Raw genomic sequence first — 19,431 nt, forward strand, 5'->3', positions numbered from 1 at the left:
CATGATGTCCTCGGCGCGGGGTCCCGTGCTTTGTGACAGGTCTGTGCCACTCTCAGACTTCAGGTCCTCATCGCGCTGCCATAGCCTCCTCGCCCGATTTCTCAGCATCTGCCTCTGGGAAAGGTGGATGATAAGGTGCGAGGTGTTGACAACGGCCATAACTGCAGCGATGGTCGCAGCGGGCTCCATGCTCGCAGTGCTGTGGTGTCCGCGCTGTCACTGACCAGAAAAGTGCGCAAACTGATTTCCCGCCGGCGCTTTCAGGGAGGGAGGGCGGGAGTGACGGTTGGATGACGACAGTTACCCAAAACCACCCTCGACACATTTCTTTCCCCAGAAGGCATTGGGAGCTCGACCCAGAATTCCAATGGGCTGCGGGAACTGTGGGATAGCTGCCCACAGTGCACTGCTTCCAATGTCGACGCTTGCCCCGTTAGTGTGGACTCACAAAGTCGAATTACTGTCCTTAGTGTGGATACACACGTTCGACTTTGTAATATCGATTCCACATATTCGATTTAAGTAAAATCGAACTACTCTCGTAGTGTAGACATACCCTAAGAATGTGTTTAGTATTTGGACTTTATGAAATCTGAGTTGTTGCATTAATTAATCTCACTTACATCACCTCTATCCCATGTTATAAAGGTAATATTTAAATGTTTGCCCTGTAACTATAAAGGTATTAGCTATGAAGCTGGACACCCCCTACAGTCAGGAGAGAAGCATTACCATGTATGAAATAGTTTACCACAAGAGGTGTCATCTCCTGCCCAACAAGAGATGGCCTATTAGACGAACCCTTGTGGAAGATCAGTGGACAAAAGGCTTCATTGATTGCTCCCTCTACCCCCATGAAGAGGGGATGTGCACAAACCCTCATCCCATCAAAATTGGAACTCTGGGGGAAAGGGAATAACAATCCCTGATATGCATCACTATGCTGCTTGGAATTTGGAGAAGGTGACATTTCTAAGCTTAAACAAGGGATCCCCAAGCAGATTAGCTTGGGTTAGATCTAAAGGACACAGAGTTTGCACATTACAGCAGTTTCTATTACCCTTTGAAACCTATGACTGTAACTCATGCGAGTGTATGTTTACCTGCCTTAAACTTGCAAATAACTAGGAAAAAGAAATAAGAGTTAATAAATCTTTAGTTTATTATAGGATTGGCTACCAGTGGTGTCTTTGGTGAGAGATATGTGAGGTCTCTACCAAGAGCCAACAGCCTACTGATCATAATAAATCACTGTGAAATGTATGTACAGACAATACTAAAGGAGTTATGGGTCTGTACAGAAAATTATTTTCTTGAAGCAAGTAACCAGGAGGTGACATGTCTCAGGTTACTTTCAAGCAGGATGTAACCGAAGCTTCTCTCTCTGTCTGGTCATCTGTGTATTGGGCATTGCATATCTCACAATGGATGTCTGTTTGCATACTGAGCCAAATACTAATCAAGAAATTGCAAAATCTTCAAGAGAGGAAATTTTACATCCTGAATCTTTCACCGAGGAGGCAAGCGGACAGCGTGACTTGTCTCATGAATGGAAGTTCACATCCAAGCCTGTCTGTAAAACACTTCAAGGGCTTTGGGTGAGCATTGCTCTGTAAGACATGAAAGTATCTAGTTAAGCAAGTCTAGGTTCTAGAATATGTGTTATGATTTTGATACATAATCAACTGTTTCCAATACCTTTACTTGCAAATCACTTGAATCTCTCTACTTTGTTAAATAAACTTACTTGTTTTCACTATAAACATATCTAAGTGTTTAGCAGAGCGGTGATCTGAGGTGAAACACGTACTCTGGGCCGTACAGCTTCTTTGGAAGCAGCGATTCTGTGAATACTCCAAGTGTCCAGTTGAACAGGGGCTGGACACTCCATGGAGATGTGTGGGCGGTCTGGGGTGCTCCTGCATAGGCCTAGAGGGCAGGGCTTGTGTTGCCTGTGACTGGTGGAGGCAGGGAGCTGACCCTCATCAGGCACAGACAAAGCTTCCTCATGCTAAGGGCAGGTGGTAGTGAGGTGCCCACAACCTTGGGTACCCTTGGGAATTTGTTGTGAGAATGTGTGTGTGTGTGTGTGTGTGTGTGTGTTTAATATATATATATTATTATATATATATTAGTATAATGTATAGTACTATAGTGTGTGTGTATATATATATATATATATATATATATATATATATATATATATATATATATAATACTATAGTAAATGAAACAATGAATTCACACTTGGATAATGTTGATCACTAATTTGGCTCTTGAACCACTGAGGTCTGAGTATCACTAAGTTAACTGAAGCTGTCTCTGGGGGCTGATGTCTGCATTGGCAGTAGCAAACCAAAAAATGTTGCAGCCATACATTAAATGCCTTTTTGAGATCATTCTCAGTTACAGTTGTGGATTTAAAACCAGGTAGAGTCAAACTGAGAGGTGTGGGAAAGGTGTAAAATACACACCAGTGATATTCAAGTGGGTGGAAATAGGTTTAAGGGGGACTAAGTTTATGTAACTTATGCCTTACAAAGCAAGAAAATTGTGTAAATTCAAGTCCGGGGTCAGTCTGCTTTAACTTGCATCTTCTTACACCCTCGTGTTAGGTGCTTCCCTACTACACACACGTCTTCTTGTTCCTCAATGTTAGTTACAGCAACTTAGATCCACTTAGAGCTTGTCTACATGGTGCAGTATAGTGTGACAGTAGGGCGTGTTTTATAAAGCTTACTAACTTGCTGAACTCTAACTGTTCCATGTAGACCCTGCTTGTGAATATGAAAAGGTACCAGTTTGTTTGAAACAGAGCTACGTTAACGCAGTCTCTGTGGTCCAAATTCAGAGGTGATATTGAGGTGCAACTCACATTAAGTGGATGAAAATACCAACAAAGTTTATTTGATTAAAGACAAATTGCTTTCCAAATTATTTCTTTTTAAGTTGAAGGCATTTTTTAGAGTTATGCAGACGCAAAAAAGCAGTGCTTTAGTATTCATTTTTTTGTTGTGGCTTGTAAAACTACAGAAAACTGAATAAGAAAGGGGAGAGCACAGCTCAGTTCCTTTAAATAATCTAGGTGAAAGGATATCGGTAGATTTGGTAGATTAATTACCTCCAGAGACTAACATGTTGGCTTCAAAATGTAATGAGGACTTTAAGCTTTCTTTGGCTGATGGCTTTATTTTCAATAAAGCTGCAGAAAAATGTGATAATCAATGCGTCATGTTCCCTGGATTTGGGAATTCAATTACTTATATTAATTATTAATACTGTTCATGCAGAGGTGTTCAGGCTGTATTAGTGTTCTGTCCTTGGGAGCTATAATTCTACATATTAAAACATCCTGTTTTTGTACTCTTTAAACAAGCAGGATGTAATGATTATTGGAAAAGGAAACAAATGAAAACAGAACAGGAAGTATGAGGGCATATTCAATGTGCTGACATGAAATGAATGCCTATTGACCTTTTTAATAATTCTTTGTTTCTTTATTCCTGTACATTCCAGACAAGTGCTAGACGACAGATGCAAGTGCCTAGGAAGTTTTAAGCCTAGAGGGTGCAAAAAGACTAATTAAGTTAATTTCTTATCTGAGAATAGTTAAGTAGGTTATTTTCAGTATTTAGAGTTTCTGGCAGGATTCTGACTTTGCACATTGCTGGGCAATAGGTTTCTATTATCATAGTACACACTGAGTTTGGAGGTGGTAGTCTGAAAATTACATCAAATTATCTGGAAAGGTTTCCTTTTACACTGTCATTACAGATTATATTCCATTAGCCTTATCACAGACTACAGATACTGTATATAGGCTATATTAATCTTTTGGTAAAGGCTAAGTTTTGTATTACACTTATTTTGAATTCTGCATTCCTCTACTTTCACACTGTAGTAACTGGTGTGCCCTTCCAAGCACCATCCAATAGTACGCAACTTTAAAAATTCACAAGTGCTTTATTTTCCTGATGAGCCTGCTTACATCAGAGCTGATATTGGCCACGAAGTGTCTTAACCAACGATATTTTAAAAATTTTCTGGACTAGCGCTAATTAAATTCTATTCACTGAGTAAATGCACTTGATAAGTAATGCTATTAGACAATTTCTCATTCTGTAGCTAGCTGAAAACACTAGTTTAACAATTTTATCCAGTAATTAACTCACTGTTCTGGACTATTCTGTTAATTCAGAATGTCTCATCAATTCATAAATTAGTAATTGTCAAATAATTTTTAAAAGATGACTTCAAAATTTGTCTGTGCAATTTTGTACAATTTGCTGTACACACAAATCCTGTTTTGCAAATACTTTTCTGTATTTGGATGTGCAAATTATTGTATGCACAAAGCTGTCTGTGCAAATTTCAAGGCCACCTCAAGATCTATTTGAAATCAAGGCCTTATAAGACCTACCATCTAAAACAGTAAAAGTAGATTCTGCAAAGAGGGTCTGCTCTTGCTTCCCTTGACTTAGATGGTGAAGGATCAGGCCAATTAATGAAAAATGTTTATAGCATTCCTGTAGAGTGAACTAAAACTCACAGAAAAGATGTTCTTTTCCAAAGGTCAACACTGTAGATTACTCCTCTTCCATATTGTTGGAAAGATTAAATATTGTTTCTTTTCTGCTACAGGTTTATTTATTAATTTCAACAAGTTTTTTACATACATAGATGATTGAGTATATATTTTACACCCCCCTCCTCTCTATTAAACTAGCTATAGTAAACAAAGCCTATAATGGAATACCATCACTATGGGACAAAATCTCCTATTCCTTACAGAGGCCAAACTCTCACCGAGATCAATACCAGTTTTGCCCAAATGAAGAATGAGTAAAAACGGAGTAAAAAGGCATCAGGATTTGGCTCTAGATCGAGTTTATGACAGGATGTCACACACAGTAAGTAAATACTAAATGAATAATAACCTAAATTATCTTAATTAAGTCATTTAAAATTATAGTGTATGCACCATGTATACAAGACCAGACAAATTTCATATCAAACCCTATCCCACCAGCTGAATTGTACATTGCTCGTTCACACTATTTCTACAAACTGGCCTCATTCTGATCTACAGGGGGAACTTTAGCAAGGAGAGCTGCATTGTGGCCTAAATTCACTATAAGCCAGATCAAGGCAAGTGGAGCACAAAAACCCATCAGAACTGATGATGACAGATAATCACCTCTGACAGGTTTTTTGAACACAGAATGCAGCATATGGAACCCACAAGGAGGCAGATGCACAAACAAGTAATTCCGCAGGATACTGGACAATAAAAGTTTATGTTCATTTTTTTGTGCTTCTACATACCGTAGTTTGAACTGTGACCGCACCTCCCCATGTTCTATTTGAATCAATTCATTGTAACAAGCAATTATGCTGCTATTCTCCATAAATCTCTGGAAAAGAATCAGAGACAGTACATGAAATAGGTCTGATTACTTTTAAACCTTTATTTATACTTCTGTTGCTAAAGCACTAATCTTTCAAACCCTTATTTGTACCCTTTGTGGCTAATGCTATAACAATCTTTTCCACTGTATTGGTTTTCTAATTGTCAAGACAACATTGCCGAGTAATGTACAAAGCAAGTGAGGTAATATGCTAAGTAACTGCACATTTTCTTGTTTGGTTTTAGGAAGCCAGGTAAATAGATAATTATAAAAAATAGAAACCTGATCCAGAACCTATATTGCAAGGACTTTTCATATTGCATGTCCATCACTTAATTCTGAAAAGAAAAGGAATGCCTGAGAAACATGTACAACATTCACATTAATACCAAATTAATCTATGATGGTCCAGAACTGACAAGGAGTAGGAAGTTTAGTCTATGTCTGGTTTCATTGAAGTCCAAGGGACTCCTCAGCGTGAGTACGGATGGTAGAACCTGGCTTATAAAGGATGCTTGAAGCACGGAGTACACTGACAGTGGTCAAGAAAAAGTGGACAGCAAACGGTAATATCTGTACACTCCAGAAGTAAGAATGGTTTTGGTTTCTTCCCCACACCTCCTCCTCTCTGGCAAATATAGCATCCAGTCCCGCTCCCACTGAAGTCTAGAGAGTTTTGCCATTGACTATAAGGGGAGAAGAATCTGGCTCTTTGACTTCAGCTATAGTGAACTGCTGACTAGTAAAACTGTTGGGGAAGCTCTGAAACAACCACTTTATAAATGCCTGCACAGATTTTATTGTGTTCTCCACAAAAGAACACCTCTCTAATTATGTTAGTTTTGTGGAAGGACAGCTGGATTGAGAGCCAGCAGCCAATCCTTTGAAGAACATCAAAGGTCCTTTTTAGAGGAAGCTGTACAGCATTAGTACGATGCCACATACCCTCTTTTTCTCTACAAAAACAGTGATGTGTCACCATATGAATGTTCATCTCAAGCTGCCAGCAATAAAGTCAGTTTCCTCTCACAGATTTTGGGCTTTAAAAATCTGCTATTGGTTCAGCTGTGTTCATTTCATAGTGTTTTAAAAACTCATTAAATGGCACCATGTTGAGAGTTGTATGAATATTTTAATACACTATTGAATACCTACACAGTTCAACCAAAAGAACAATTTACACTTTGCAGAAGTTAAGACTCGGTCTGTGCAGTATTATCGCATGAGGATACAATGCTGTAGAAGAAAAATCAGATCAGCACTGATGAAAAGAACTGACAGAACCAGAAAGGGACACCCATGCGGAGAAAGATATATTCTGTTCTCTTATGGATGTGTAGTAGATTTATGCAATTAATTCATTAATATATAGTCCATACTTTTGAGTATAAAAGGGAATCAGCACAAACATTTACTACACCAACATGAACACACGGAAGCCACTTAATTTAAAAAATAGCAAAAAACATACAGAAAGGGGAAAAAAAAAAAAGACTTCAGAAGATATTCTGGAAGTGTTTCACCCCAAGAAGCAAAAATTGGAAAGCAATAGGTTTAGGTGACTTGGTTTCAATCAGTCTATGGCATATGAAAAAAGGTTCCCGCCCACTTTATGAAACAATGAACAGAAATAACTCCTAAAACATGATTATTCCTGCATACAGTCCAGAAGATTTTCTGTCACTGTAGCAGCTATGCACTAGATGATTAACAAAATTACTCATCTTATAGGAACTGATCACAGAATCTATCAAAACCAAACCCCAAAGGCAGTGATTCAGGAATTTCATAGGATCAATAAAGATAATTTAAAAGTCACTTAAATGACAAAGATACAGAAAAACTCTTAAGCAAAAGTCCAGAATTATTCATCGCTACAGGACATAGATCTAATATACTGTACTGTAGAAAATCTATTGGATTAGCTGACAAAACAATTCCAAGAAGAGATTAAATCAGTTTTCAATAAGCCTTTGAGCCCAGTCCAGAATCCAAGGAAGTCAACAACAAAACTCCAGTAAATAATAACAACAAAAAATAAAAACAAACACCTACCTCTTATATGGAGCTTTTCATCAGTAGATCTCAAAGCATTTTACAAAGAAGTTCAGTATCATTCAATAGCTTTACTGGGTGCAGGATTAAACCCTTTGTTAATTTTTTAAAATTTACACATGTGCAAAAAATCCAGACACAACCACCAGAACTAGCAGTAAGGTACACAAAACTGTCAAGTTGTGTTTTTCCAAGAAAAAAAATTAAGGAAGGGTAGGTAAAAGGTAGGTGCTACACGCCAACATCATAATGAATAGTGATATGATAAAATAAAGCTATCAAAAAGGGAAATAGTAAAATGAGATACATAAAATTTGAACAAAATGAATCTGTTTTTCCAAAAATTGATTTCATTCTGTTGCTGATAAAAATCTTAGTCTGTGTATGTGCACAATGCTGAACTTTTCTCCCTTGAATAGATTTGGAGCCTGTGGATACCCATTCAAGCATGAAACAATGCTATGCTCCCCCTCTGCTTGTGATGGGCGGAAGTAGACTCTGATATCTGACATGTTCTAGAGCTTGAAAACAATGCTGATAAGAAAGGTCATAATGGCAACTTAAACTATGTCAGGAAGATATTCAGTGGAATCTAGTCTTAACAAGTTGATTCTGGAAGTTGGTACTAATCAATAAAATCATGCTGACATACTGATTACAGCATTACAAATAATTAGGGTGATGAGGAGAAAATGATGTTCAACGTTCAATGGGGATGACAACAGGCTAATGGATTACGTTAAATGATCATGGAGAAGTATCTAATTCATTTCTAAAAAGCAGAGGATCATGAAACACTTATGATGACAATAATCTTTCAGAAAATTAGTCAAAGGAAATCATTCCTTGCTTCATTTCAAATTCTCCTTCCCATCTGTTTTAAGAAGCCTTCCTGAACCCCCCTACCTTTGGTCTGGCCATGCAAGAGAAAGTGAATGCACCCACTTGCTCTCCTGCCTGGGGCAGGTGGGAGAGAACAGGTAAAGCTTTGGATCAATCCTTCCTTTTCACTATCCAGTACTGCTGAACTAGTGCAGGGAGGGTCAGATTGCTGCTGGTACAAGGGCAGCACAGGCAGGGAACGATGACTGAGAGCTATGTGTCAGAGTCACACAGAGTGCCTCCTGCAGCTACTTTTAGAGTGGTTATGCACCACCCTTGCTCAGGACTGCACATTAAGTTACGATTAGCTTACAGAGCATATGGCCCTGAAATCTTTGGACAAAATACTAGGCATTAGGAGAAACGGAAAACTTGAGACAAAAAATTTTAATAGTAAAGAATGTGACTAAAAGAATTAAACAACCTTTTTTTTTTTAACAATACACTAAACTAAAAAGAAAATTAAAGTTGCAAACTTATGGGCTGACATCGATCTGTCTTAGGTACTTATATGTCCTCCCCTCCCCCATTAGCACAGCGTGTGAGCACCTCAGTGCTTAATGCATTTAGCTTCACAACACTCCTGTGAGATAGGGAAGTACTATATCCCCATTTTACAGATGGGGACTGAGGTACACAAAAAGAAAGAGTCTTGCCCAAGTCACACAGGAAGTCTGTGGTAGAGCAGGGAATTGAACCTGGGTCTCCAGAATCCTAAACTAGCACCCTAGCTATTGGATTATCATTTCTTTCTTTACAGGGCTACTTTCTCAGTTCTCAGCTACACAGGTGCCATGGAGAGAAAGAAGGCACAGACACCTTCTTCATCCTCCCTTTGTGCAAGCAGCATGGCAGAATCTAATACCCAGAGCACCAGGAGAGTTTGCAGGCCAATGTGTCAATATCACACAACCAACCTGATTCAATCTCTACTGAAAACAATTGAAAGACACCTTTTGATTTCAGTTGGAGTTGGATTAGGCCCCATTTGCCCCAGATAGGTATGGGCTGCCAGCTAGAGGGATGAACAGCTCTCCTGATGGCTAGAGTGCATGCTGTAACATGCAACACGTACAAACCCCAGGGGTCCAACCTGCTCCTTTTTCAAAGGAGCAACAAAGGACTCCCATCTGCACAATATTTATTCTGCCACCTTTAATGGGGAATTGTGCCCAGGCCAACAGGAATTCATCTACCAACATTACTGCTCCTTGTGGAAGCACTGGGTAGGTCTATATGTTTTTCTTATGGTGTATACTTAGACATTTCCAGTTAAACACAGTGTTTGATTAAGTTATTTTCTCATCACTACAGTGTAGTTAACATGATACAAGCAAACTTGTGCTTTACATGAATAATTCATGAACTCATTTTTAGTTATAAAAAATTGAAGTGTTTGTAGAAATTACCCTGATTCTTTAGTAAATTACATACCCTATCAAAGCCCGCATGGAGAAGGGGAAGAACAGAGGTCTCTCCTTGGTCAGATCTACAGAAAAGCAGAACATATCATCCAAAATGATAACTTGACAGTTATCTAAACAGACTGTAGGATGAATAACGTGGCACAAAATATAATCACAGTATATATCATGTCATCCATTTGCAGATGTAGCTCTTCCTGATGTGTATGTTTAGATACCTACAGCAATATACTAACTGTAGGATATCATGACAGATACTGGAGGCAGTTACTATATTTTTTCATCACTATTGCAGCAAGCCTGCTAGATGTTCAAGAGAAGTGCTGGCTCTTTTCAGATAGAGAGAAGGGTTTTTTACAAAGAAAGCTAATATAAAGAGGATAGAGGTATACACAGAGGAGAAAAAAAAACTAAAGTTAGTTATTCATTAAAGAGTGAAAATGAACAATAAATCTTTTATATTTTATTTTGTTACAATTACCTGGTCACACAACTAGAAAACAAACAGAACTAGGTGGGGGAAATGACCTCGCTATTTCCTTTAGTTATACAGTATGCAGAGCCATGATTAGATTTGCCAAGACTGCCTTGGAATAATAATGTGATATAATTTGTATGCATCTCTAGAACTTTTCATTGAGCTCTTAGAAATTTCATGGGCTCTTCATTATTGTTCTGTTCCTTATCTTTGTTAGCACTCCTCTCTCTCTTTTTCCCTTCAAGATGATAACTAATATTACTTGTGTTCCTCATAACAAGTCAAATCTTAAGTCCAATTCTTCGGAAAGAATTCTGTGAGGTGCTGTATGCCCTTAATTCCCCATGAGCTTTCTGATTTCTGTGACAGCTCAGCTTGTTTGGCTCCTTGCAGGAGTTAATCAAATGCCTTACAGCAGGGGTTCTCAGTCTTTCTTTCTGAGGCCCCCCCAACATGCTATAAAAACTCCACTGCCCATCTGTGCCACAACAACTGTTTTCTGCATATAAAAGCCAGAGCTGCCATTAGGGGGTAGCAAGGAGGGCAATTGCCTGGGCCCCCATGCCAAAGGGGACACCACAAAACTAAGTCGATCAGGCTTCAGCTTCAGCCCCTTGTGGTGGGGCTCGGGGTCCCTGGATGCAGTCCCATCCGGCGGGGCTTTGGCTTTCTGCCCTGGGCCCTAGAAAGTCTGATGCCAGCCATGCTTGGCAGACCCCCTGAAACCTGCTTGCAGCCCCCTGGTTGAGAACCACTTACAGGAAGAAGCCCTCAGTCCTTACTAAAGCGACACTCAATTAAAGTCAATGGGAATTTTGTCTGAGTAAACTGTGTAAAAAACAGAGCAAAGAGTAAAAGCAGAGTTAAGACTTCAGGAAATTCCAGTGAATGTGGGACCTGCCTTCTATCAAGCTACTGTTAAGTTTTCTTATATTTATATTTCTTAGTCTCTCCCTACTCCACCCTATCCCACATAACCCCAAGGTGTTATTGGCTACAACATTCTAAAACTTCCATCATAGCTTTCTATATTTTTTCGATATTTAGGCCATTATGTTATGACCCTCTTCAGTGAGAGAATGTAATAAGTTATAGTTTTGTCTGCAATCAGATAGAATAAGTGAACCTACCACAAGACGACATCACTGATCTTTTCCTCTTCATGTAAAAACAAATACTTCTAGTGAGAATATATTCCACACAAGCTACAAATAGTAGCTTGTGGCCTATGAGACTGCCCATCATCATGCAAACATTATTACTGATGGTATATAATAAACATTTTCTTGAACAGAACAAAACTTTCACAAAAATATAAAGAAATACCTACATGCGGGGAACAACAGCAAGTATCACAGTGTGTTCCGATGGCTTTGTAGCACGGATTGACCTGAAAGGAGAAAAGTCCTGTGTCACACTATATCACACCATGCTTTATTGACAACTTTGAATTTCTTCACCTTCTATATAACAGAAAATGAACAAAGCCTCAGAGAAGATTCTATAAGGTCAAGTCTGGAAAATGGTAGAGGACATCCAAAAACATTTTTTGCACTTTATCCATTTCATTTTTGGGTGTTTAAGGATACTAGGTTCACATTCCCTCAATTCTGGGCCAAAGGCCCCAAACCTTGGGAGAGCAGGAAGCTGCATCTGTCCAAACCAAGGGAACCCAGAGAAGCCCCTTCTCACCAATTTAATTTGGTTTGGATTCCATGGATGTGTGGATTGTATGGTGGGCTTGAAGGGGGAGCAGTCTGTCTATATGGCAGGGGTAGGCAAACTATGATCCGGGGGCCACATCTGGTCCCCAAGATGTTTTGATCCGGGCCTCGAGCTCCCGCCGGGGAGCGGGGTCTGGGGCTTGCCGCACTCTGGTGCTCCAGTCGGGGAGTAGGGTCTGGGGCTTGTCAGGGGACTCCACACACTGCCCCCACCCCAAGCGCCGCCCCTGCAGCTCCCATTGACTCTGCCTGGCCGCGTAGGAGCCAAAGGGGAGACATGCCGCTGCTTCTGGGAGCCGCTTGAGGTAAGTGCTGCCGGAGCCTGCACCCCTGACACCCTCCCATGCACCAGCCCTGATCCCCCTCCCGCCCTCTGAACCCCTCGGTCCCAGCCTGGAGCACCCTCCTGCACCCCTAACCCCTCATCCCCAGCTCCACCCCAGTCATAGGTCTGCCCCCCCCGCACCTTCACCCCCACTTTTGAGAGCATTCATGGCCCGACAATCAATTTCCATACCCACATGTGGCCCTTGAGCCAAAAAGTTTGCCCACCCTTGCTATATGGCATACTCCCCACTTCCATTAGTTGATTGCCAAAAAAGAGATCTTGGTGGAAGATGAGAATTAATGCTTCATTTTCTAATCTACATCTCCTACTCCTATCGGTGGTATAGGGCAGAGGTGTGAAAGGTATGGTCAATGGCAGCACAGCTCCTACAAGGAGTTGTTCTGCATGGTGGGAGAAAAGTACAGAGCACTAAGAGGCCAGCCCTCAACTGCCACGGCCCTGGATTCCTGCAGACAAAACATGTTTTTCCCCTCACAGACTAAGGATTCATGGGATCTCTAGTGCCTGCCCCATCTGCAAATCCTCAAACCCATCTATCATGATGGATTTGTTCCTAGAAGAAGATGTGGACATCAAGATATCAGGGACACATTGACAAATTAGACGTTGTTCAGAGAAGAGCACAAAAAATAATAATATGGCAACTAAATTGTGAGGAAAGCTAAAACTACACACATAGCTTGGTTAAGCAACAACTAGAAGGGTGGACCATCACAGTTTACAAATACCTGAAGGGTTAAACACCAGAGAGAGCAATTATTTAACATGGCATAAGAAGGTACAATTAGGAATGATGGTAAGAAAGGAATGGTAGAAACTAGGAGTAATGGTAAAAAGGGGAAAAAATGTAGGCTGAATATTAGGAAAATTGTGATGTTAGACTGTGAAATAGTTTCAGAAGGAAAGTGGTGGAAGCCTCATTGCTTAGGACTTCAGAAAGTAGACTGAACACTAGAAAAGGTACTTAAGGGAACAAGCCTGTTTTTGTAGGGATAGGTACAGGATAATCTGTTAGACCAGCTCTACTTTCCATAAATTGTACCATATGTGAACCATTAAAAAAAAAAATAGGCCTTTTGCTACAGGTCTAACAACCATTAGGTGCATCTTGTTGAGACACTGAAATTATATGATTGATTGTCAAATATGGAATGGCTTTCCCGCCATATGTGAGTAATAAAAGGGTCCTCTTTTTATTTATTTTTTTAAAACACATTAACATTAGACCAGATTCAGAAACCTTTACTTCATGGGCAGTGGGTATCATAGGCTGGGGGAGGCTGTGCCTCCCCAAACAGCCAGGTGTGGCCCCACCCACGCTCCGCCCCTAGACTCCATCCTGTTTCACACAGTGCGGCTCCCCCTGTGCAGTGGTCCCGGTGCTCCGGGGACTGGGGCCGTGCCGCCCAGCGCTCCAGGGGCTAGGGGTGCTAGCCTGGGGTACGGCCAGTGACTGCGGTAGAAGGCACTGGGCTCTGGTGGGGAGCAGGCATGGAAGGGGCAGGGCTAGAGGCTAGCCTCATACCGCCCATGCCTTACTTCCACCAGGTAATCACTTACTCTGTGTGTAGTTCCACTGAAATAAATAAAACTGTCTGAATGGTAAAATACTATTCAGGATAAGCATGCCAAAATTTGCCCATGATGGTCTGATGAAAAAGCGCAGAGCATGACATGCTGTGTAAAATAAATGAAACAGTTGGAAAGATACCTTCCCCAGAATCCTAATGATAAATGGTTGTAAACTTAGAAGCAGCTGCTTTGACAGAGTACCACACATATGCAAAGAATGACATGAACTTCACTAAAGTGCCATCAGTGAAGTGTGGCAGACCCAGGGGACAAATGACAGTGTTCCACTAGTCCCTGCTGCTCCAACTGTTGATGCAGGATTAATTTCTCAGAGGAGTAAGTCTAAAAGTGATGACCACACACTGTGGAAAGATTTTATGGTAGCTCTGGTTCAAGATCCTATGGAAGCTGTGAACCAAAAATGATGGCATTATTGGTCACGTGTCAGCCCTATTGACAATAGGTGTCTTCATATACTAAATGTAATTATTTCTATTGCGGTCTTAGCCGCCAAAGCAGTTTTTATTTTTTCCTTTGTGATGGAGTACTGCAATCCCTGTCCTCAGTCTCCAAACTTGTTTTCTGTATGTCATTGTGTCTTGATTTTGTTATGCCCATTCAATGTGGTATTCTGCAATGCATTGTGACATTCAATAGAAGCACAACGTCCATTAAGTTACCTGCAAATCGCTTCTGCATCAAAGTATCTGGCGTGCCTGTGATCTATGACAATTATTTCATGGTGCTTATCAAGAAAACATTCAAGCGCTGACTCGGGTGTTCTGGCAAAATTGCACCTGTATCCAGCTCTATCACAAGCCCACCAGAACCCATCACTTTGGTTGTCTTCTTTTGCAAAGATCAGCAAAACCTGCAAAACAGGGAAGTCGTCAGCTCATATTAAATAGATCACCTAATTCTCTTCATTGTACAAACTTAAACTACTAGGATTTAAAAAATTAGACTTCCTGCTTTCAAAAACAGCATCAGACTCTACAATTTAAAACAGACCCATTTAATTACTACACTAGCCTTATTATTAAATATAATTTTAAGAACGTATATTAAGCACCTTATTTTTATACCGCTTCCACCCAGACACTTTTTGTGAATGCAGAAGTGTCCACAATTAGTTTTGGATAAAAATCCTACCACTAAAATATTTAAGTATTTGATCTGTAGTAGGATTTGCACCTGCCATTAACCAGGAGCAAAAAGTTGCACCAGCCCTGAAAAAAATCTTGATGCAACACTTATCCCTTTAAGCCACCAGATAGCTATTGCCAGTGAATCCCAGTGCTGCAAGTAGGATCAAAAGTAGGCAAAAACCCAACACTGTGTGAAGCAGAGCGTTTGCTGGAGCTTGGAATAAAATAACCTTAAACTTATTCCTGTGTGCGCACCTGGGTTTACTTACCACAAGACAGTGAACTGACTAGCTCCTTCAAAAATATTTTATATGCACTCTAATTTCCAAATGCTCGTCAATCTGAGGTTTGTGAAAGGCACAGGCTTCTGGGGGTGCATTCTACATAGTTTCAATTCAAAGTACAGGAAGAAAAATGTAGCTAATTTTGAAAGAAAAAACGAGTCAAAGTGCTTTGAAAAATAACGTGCACTTAGAATGCAGGTCACTAAGTATCACATGGCAAAACAATAAAGATTCAATGAAATCCACCATGAAAACTAGATGAGCATCAGCAGCAAAAGCAGGAATTAATTTAACAGCACCCACATGGAGCTTCCATGATTGAAGGTGAATATTGCTCCAATCCATAAGCATCAATAGCCAATAAACAGGTGTTCCAACAACTGGTGTTATTTTGAGGTTGCTAGAAGAAAGAATTGGTGTTGTATACAACATGGCAGGCCAGATTCTCCACTCTGTTACACCAGTTTTACAGTGGTGCAACATCACTCTCTCAATGGGATTGAGAATCAAATATTTAAGGGGACATCCAGGCCCCACTGAAATCAATAGAAGTTTTGCCATTGGTGCGCTCAGTTACACAAGACAAACCCAGAATAACAGATTAGAAATACATTCTTATTGTCCAGCATGATTTCATTTTTGCTGTGTAAGAACAGAAGAATGAGAGAAAGTTAATTTCCCATGATTGGCAACAACATTATGCTGCAGGCAGAAAATTATTCATTCTTCATATATAGAAGGGCAGATTCTCTGTTCTGCTCTCGCAACCCAACGAGGATAGACATAAATCCCACAAGATTACCCATCACATAAGAAGGTGCCCCAGTCAACAAAGAGCTGCCAGGATAGCAGAGCTTGGTTTAGGCAAAGCAAGGGTTTGGCTGGACTGTGCTGCATTTCAGCTATTCCTGGCTGTTGCAGCTTAGCATGAGTTAGAGCAGCCTCAAGGCTACTCTAATTTATGCTGGGGGCTGAACTGACTCCTGGTCATCCAGAGAATACAGGAAGACACAAAAAGGTATCTGAAAGTCAGCTTTGGTGCGCATCCTCCTCCATTCCTTTGCTGAACACTGCTCAGCTAAAACAGAGAATCTGGCTCAGAATTCATGGAAAACAGGTCACCAGGAAGAAGTCCACTGAGAAGTTATACATATTGACCATAATGAACATTGTCACCAATTATAATCCCAAGGTACTATTCATGAGATCAAGAAGAATGTAATGCATTTACAACTACAGTAGATATTATAATTAGTAATCAGTTCAGATTACTTTTGTCAACTATTAATCATCCAATCATACTTGCAGGTACATTACACAACCTATAGCTAAGCCACAGAAATACAGAGGGCAAAATCCTGTACCCTTCTCTTCCCTAACTGCTGTGACAGAGCAAAGTACAAAATGCAATAGAAATGCAGTGAACCCATGGCCTGGGGAGACCAGGAAACAATGAGACCATGCAAGATGCCTCCTTAGAATGCTGCATGCCTTGCAGCAAAGCTCCATGACAGCCCAGCTTGGCTGGAGCACAGATGGTGGAGGGGACATGGTTGAAGCAGGTTGTGTGCTTTGCCAGTGGACCAACCGACTGTTCAGATCCACCAGCCCATGCATGTGAATGGGAGATCATAGTTCATTGCCATTACTCCTGCCCACTGAGGCTGAACTCAATTTAGACTGTACTTCAAATGCACACGATATGGTTAATACAGCTGTGAAACAGCCAAAAAACACAGCTAAAATAAAAGCTCTAATCTGACATAATATACATTCACATTAGGAAACTCTTGTTAATATGAATGCAATAGGGGGTATTCTGTTAGAAAAGTACTAGTGCACTGTCATCTCTTTATTTTGCTAAACCACTTCACAATTTAAACTGGGAAGTGCTAAAAGCCTATTGATACAGTTCCAATATTTACTAGTTCCCACCCACCCACCCACACTTTTCCCAGGAGATTTAATAATTTTTCAAAATGTGAATGGAAATATATGTGAATTATTTGTTCTGTTTGTGATAAAATGGAAAATGTCAATCATAAAAACCCATTTTTTAAATTTGTTAAGTGCTGACCAGTGTGAGCTGGAGCCGGTTCGCACCGGTTCGCAAGAACCCGTTGTTAAATTTAGAAGCCGGTGTAGAACCGGTTCCTAAAGGGGCGGGCGGGTGAGCAAACTCCGGTCCGCGGGCCACATCCGGCCTGCAGGACCGTTCTGCCCAGCCCGCCTGAGCTCCCAGCTGGGGAGGCTCCTCCGGCCCTCCCCCGCTTTTCCTCTCCCCCCTCCCCCCCCCCGTCTTCACTCACTCCGGGTGAAGTACCTGCCGCCAAAATGCCACCAAAAGCCCGAAGCGAGTGAAGACAACACCCCCCTGCCGAAGTGCTGCCGAGGACCCGGTAGGGAACCGGTTCTTAGGATTTTAGGAGCTCATCACTGGTGCTGACGATGCTCGTCTGTTACTAACAATAAAACTTTACATCAGTTAAGAATGTTGCCCTCAGTCTCTCACCAGCCGCATAGTGGAAGAAAGGATAAAAGAAATTATAAAATGAGCTCTGCTTAATCTTACAGTGTCATGCAGGATATTTCAACAACCACCACAACCACACCCTTCAATCTCATGTTATAGAAGCGATATAGACTTATAGTGATTCACCAACCTGTAATTAAACACTGCCATTTACTTCCCCCCAGATTCTGGGTCTATTTTTTTTTTTTTTTTTAATTCTCTATATGTAAATCCTTTTGCCTGAAATTGTAAACAAGTAAGCTGTTAACATTCTGGTCCTACTCACTATAGCTCAAATCCTGAAAAAGCAAGCAAGAGCCTGGGTACAAGGGATGTTCTTGTGCAAAAGTTTTAAGCAATACATTGAGAAAGGGATGGAATCTTATCCCCAACAGGGGGAAGGCCTAGGCCATGCGTGCACACACTCAGAGTCAGCTACTGCTAAGCATGGCAACACAGGAGGGGAGACTACTTGAAATCTCTCCTTAAAAATCTACTGCTGCCAAAATGCCTAAAAAACATTTGACAGCAGCTAGCTGGGCTGGTTGAAAATTTTCTGCTGAAACTGTTTTTCCAACAGAAAATTGGGATTTTTGACTGAGCTCAATTTTTTGTGAAAAGTGTTTGCTTTTAATGGGAAATTGAAATATTTAAGCCAAAATTTGAAACGGCATCACTGTTCCTTATGGGTGTTACAGTTTGGGTGCCTTAAGCTTCCATTCTCCTCTCTGGGCTGGGCTATACTTCCCATGATGCACTATAGCCAGGGACTCCTATGTGCAATTCTTCCCCTCCCCAAGAGTGGAAAAAAGTGGCATATCATGGGAGATGTCGTGAGAGCCCAGTCCATAGAAGAGAATGGGAGCATAAAGCAAACTACAGTTCCAATGAAGCACAGCAGCACTATTTTGAACTGAAATGTTTCAGGTTTTCAATATTCGAACAAAAACTCAAAATTTAAAGCCCAAAAGTCTGAGGGAAATATTTTAGTTGTCAAAAAACTTTCCATGGAAAAAATAACTTTTCCAACCAGCTCTAATGGTTAAAGAGCTGGTTTGGTGTGAGACTGCTACTTATTAACACTTCTAATCTCCTCACTGTGACCTTGTGCTCCCCCTGCCAGCTGTCTCATCTTATACCTACACTGTAAGATCTTTGGACAGGGAGAATCCTTTCGTTATGGATTTGTGTACAGCACCTAGCACAATGAGACCTCCAATCCCTTTACTGGGCCCCTTAGACACTACTCTTACATTAAGAAAGAACTAACTGTGGCTTGCTGCTTGACTCCTACTTCAATTTGGGGTCAAATGAATTGAAAGGAAAGGAAAGACTGAGTCACATCGATGGCCTGCTGCACTCACCAGTGTGGCAAAAACATTTCCAGTGCTCTTGACCAACATGCTGCAATAACCTAGCTCATGATTTGTCCCCATGGAAATACTGTACAGGAGTGTGGGGAATAGAACATACTCATACACTGCTCCAGAGGCCTGTGCAAATTCTTTACCTTTAAAGGCACAGTGAGGAGCAGTAGAAGTAGGACTGCTATAATGGCTTCAGGGGTATATATTAAATAATGCATTAACCAGAAT

The 19,431-nt window shown here is 40.8% G+C and overlaps 1 protein-coding gene across 1 annotated transcript in view; it reads right to left on the reverse strand.

Annotated features, from left to right (window-relative positions):
• Positions 1-19,431, reverse strand: part of PDE8B (phosphodiesterase 8B) — a 143,857-nt gene that overhangs the window by 45,110 nt on the left and 79,316 nt on the right. The window contains exons 3-6 of the mRNA XM_065406099.1: positions 14,573-14,763; positions 11,578-11,637; positions 9,780-9,834; positions 5,326-5,414 (exon numbers count right to left, since the gene is read on the reverse strand). Coding sequence (XP_065262171.1) covers positions 5,326-5,414; positions 9,780-9,834; positions 11,578-11,637; positions 14,573-14,763 — 395 coding nt within the window. The remainder of the gene's footprint in view (positions 1-5,325; positions 5,415-9,779; positions 9,835-11,577; positions 11,638-14,572; positions 14,764-19,431) is intronic.

This window comes from Emys orbicularis, chromosome 6, assembly GCF_028017835.1.
Source record: "Emys orbicularis isolate rEmyOrb1 chromosome 6, rEmyOrb1.hap1, whole genome shotgun sequence".
In the NCBI taxonomy this organism is placed as follows: domain Eukaryota; kingdom Metazoa; phylum Chordata; order Testudines; family Emydidae; genus Emys; species Emys orbicularis.